This window comes from Lactuca virosa, chromosome 1 (assembly GCF_052849685.1).
Source record: "Lactuca virosa cultivar CGN04683 chromosome 1, Lactuca_virosa_CGN04683_v6, whole genome shotgun sequence".
NCBI classification, from domain to species: Eukaryota; Viridiplantae; Streptophyta; class Magnoliopsida; order Asterales; family Asteraceae; genus Lactuca; species Lactuca virosa.
In genome coordinates this window covers 325,072,485-325,075,327 of record NC_136426.1, presented here as the reverse complement: position 1 = coordinate 325,075,327, position 2,843 = coordinate 325,072,485, and the positions used below count along the sequence as shown (strand labels likewise).

The 2,843-nt window shown below is 39.6% G+C and overlaps 1 protein-coding gene across 1 annotated transcript; it reads right to left on the bottom strand.

The window, feature by feature from the left end:
- Positions 1–255: 255 nt before the first annotated feature.
- On the bottom strand, positions 256–1,589 carry RBL14 (RHOMBOID-like protein 14). Its single transcript, XM_079087474.1, has 2 exons — positions 1,233–1,589; positions 256–1,141 (listed from the first exon to the last, which is right to left on the bottom strand). Exons 1-2 carry the CDS (start codon positions 1,449–1,451, stop codon positions 398–400), a joined length of 963 nt encoding a protein of 320 aa, XP_078943600.1. The 5' UTR covers positions 1,452–1,589; the 3' UTR covers positions 256–397.
- Positions 1,590–2,843: the final 1,254 nt, after the last annotated feature.

Sequence of the window (2,843 nt, the reverse complement as noted above, 5' to 3'; positions counted from 1 at the left end):
GGCATGACCGGATGGGATTAGACAAAGTTCTTGCATCATTTCCGACAATGAAGATGAGAATGACATTCATATCTGTCTTTTGTATAAACAAGAGATTATTTAGATGGGGTGAAGAATTGTAATTTATGTTTTATCAATATCAATCCAATCTAGTCCGGTGTGTGGTAAAAATGTAGTATAAGAAGGTTTTGTATTGTGTCAAAAAACGACAAACATATCACAAAATTGACAAACACAAACGAGGATGGACCTATATATAAAAATAAACTCAATCAAACATGGACTTCCATTTCTTTAATTTGTAATTTTGTATTTGCTTGAATGATTTGCTATACCTTGGCTTAATTTACATGATAAGTATCCTTACACTTACAATTGGTAAAGATTATATATCTATCTATCTATATCTACCAAACCTCTCAATCCTTCGGCGACGTATTTCATCTAAAGGAATCATCTCTGAATTCGACAACTGCACAGAAGATAATCCATCATCACCACGCCCTGTCCCACACACTTCACACACACTTAACCAACCGGAGTTGTCATATGTACAAGCCCGGCACCTCCATATACCACCTGCACCTGCACTTGTTCCCCTTTGTCGTGGGGGGGACTGCTGCCATATCCGCATCAGTAGAGATCTTACTAAAGAAGTTAACGCTTTCACCATTGTTGTCAAAGGAGAAGGGGCTTTTTTTAAACGTAGATAAACTATGCCTGCGAGTATCCCACCAAGATGGCCTAGAAAGGATACATTAGGAACAAACAATTGGATGAGAATCAATTCAGCCCAAGCAGCATGCTTTGCGGGCACCACAAATCCATGGAGATTAGTGTAGCCATCTGAATGTGAATTAAGTACGACTTTCATTGCAAACAGGACACCAGAGAATCCAACAGAGTATTCATGGTAATAAGCTGTTTCATAATCGAAAAGAAGAAGAAGAGATTTAGCTAATAAGAGCGTGATGCCTTGTGACAACCCAAGTAGGGTGGCAACCATAGATGTGAATTCAGCACTTCCTAACCAAGTTTCTAACTGGATGCCCTTCCATAGAAGCGAAATCATGTTGTAGGCAAGATGAGTTTCACCAAGATGGTAGAAAGCAGATAAGAATAAGCGTTTTAGGTCCTTATCCTGCTCAAAACAACACAACATATTGACTGAGAGAAACAGAGGAGCTTGTGATTTTGATTTGCTAAGGCAGAAATGAAACCCTAAAATGTACCTTAACGATGAGATGAGCATTGAACAAGACGTCTTCAATTTTGGGAAGGATCTGATGAAGGAAAGCAGGTCGAAGATAAATGAGGGTGTTGGCAGCAAGAATCGCCGCCGTTACCGGGGGTTTACGTTCAAGCCTCCGGTACTCGTTCACGGCCTGCAATAGCATCAAGGGTATCATCCCGTTCGACACGTTCCTATTGTTTCTTCTCACCAACGGCATCTTCTTTCTTTTCTGCACCAGATAATGATCGTATCAAGCACCCAACACAGAATGAAGACGGGGAATCAAGTAATTGAAGAATAATAACTTGTTCTAGTTCCTTCCAGAGAAACTTCAAATACCATATCATTTTTATAATAATAGAAATTCTGCCGAAATATTTATAAAATTAAAGAAAGGACAATTTCATATTTATTTTCTTGTCGGTCCGGGCAAACTTGGTGATGGTCCGAGCCCAATGACGTTTTACCCCAATATTTTTTAATTTATCTGTATTATATATACATATTAAACTTGGACAATGCTAAAGAATAGTGAACATCCAACATTTTTGGCAAAACTGGTCCTTTGGTTATGGGTGGGGTTCCTTTGGTTATGGGTGGGGTTGCAAATCGGTGTCCTTATTTTTATGGGTTATATTTTGTCATTTTGTATATTCTTGGTGGGTATGTGTTCTTATGTGATTGGTTGGATTTTTAAGATTTTTTTTTTCTTTGCTTGCGTGTTATGAGCGTGTGGATTGGTGTCTTGGGTACGTGTTGTATTGTTGTGTCACCGCAGCCTGGACCAATCGTATTCAGATTTGTGTGCTGCTGCTTCACCACCGATGTCTACTGATGTCTGTTTCTTTTTGTTCACCGACTCTATCCACCGCCATCGACTTTATTGTCTTCCTAAATTCTTATTCTCTTTACTTTTTTTCACTGCCAGAAATCAGATGTAGCTACGATGACTTCCTCGATTTTGCTTTGATCTTTCTCGATTCGATTAGGGCTTTGATTTCCAACAACCCGCCTCTTCAAGTCCATCGTTTCCACCACCTCTACCGCCGCCCGCTTCACGTACTCTATAAACCCCACCTCATTCTTTCACCTACTATCATTCACGATTTTTTCCATCCCTTGCTGTTCCTCCATATATGTTTCAGTGATATTGAGTTTGGAGGTGAAAGTTAGAGAAAGATACCATAAACGAGACCGTCTCCGCTCCGCTGAAGCCTTCTTCTTGGATTTCAGCCATACCCAATGTGACAACCCGAAATTTCTATTATGTACAACAATTCACTTCAATAGAAGTCAGAACTGTTTCTGCTAACTTTTGAGCTGTGTAGAGTCAGTTTGAGTGTTCTAAAGCCTAGTACTTCAGGAAATAACTGGAGAGAGGATGCCCTAGGGTTTATTGTGCAACAATAAAGTCCCAAAACTCCAAGAGTTTGGAGTTTACGGCCTAAACATGGTGTTTACGGCCGTAAACCCCAAGGGGTATAAAAGTGACACTTAGTCATTTTTAACACTTTTTCACCACTTTCAAGAACTAGAACTCAAATCCTCTCAAGTATCATCCGATTTTCCTTCTTGATCTTCAACTTTGTAAGTGTTTCTTGCCCTAATT

Bases quoted from the DNA above. Each gene is read 5' to 3' on its own strand.
- RBL14 (XM_079087474.1), bottom strand. From the start codon at position 1,451: ATGCCGTTGGTGAGAAGAAACAATAGGAACGTGTCGAACGGGATGATA. The intron at 1,142-1,232 runs GTACATTTTAGG...TGTTTTGAGCAG, and splicing joins ATGCTCATCTCATCGTTAAG to GATAAGGACCTAAAACGCTT.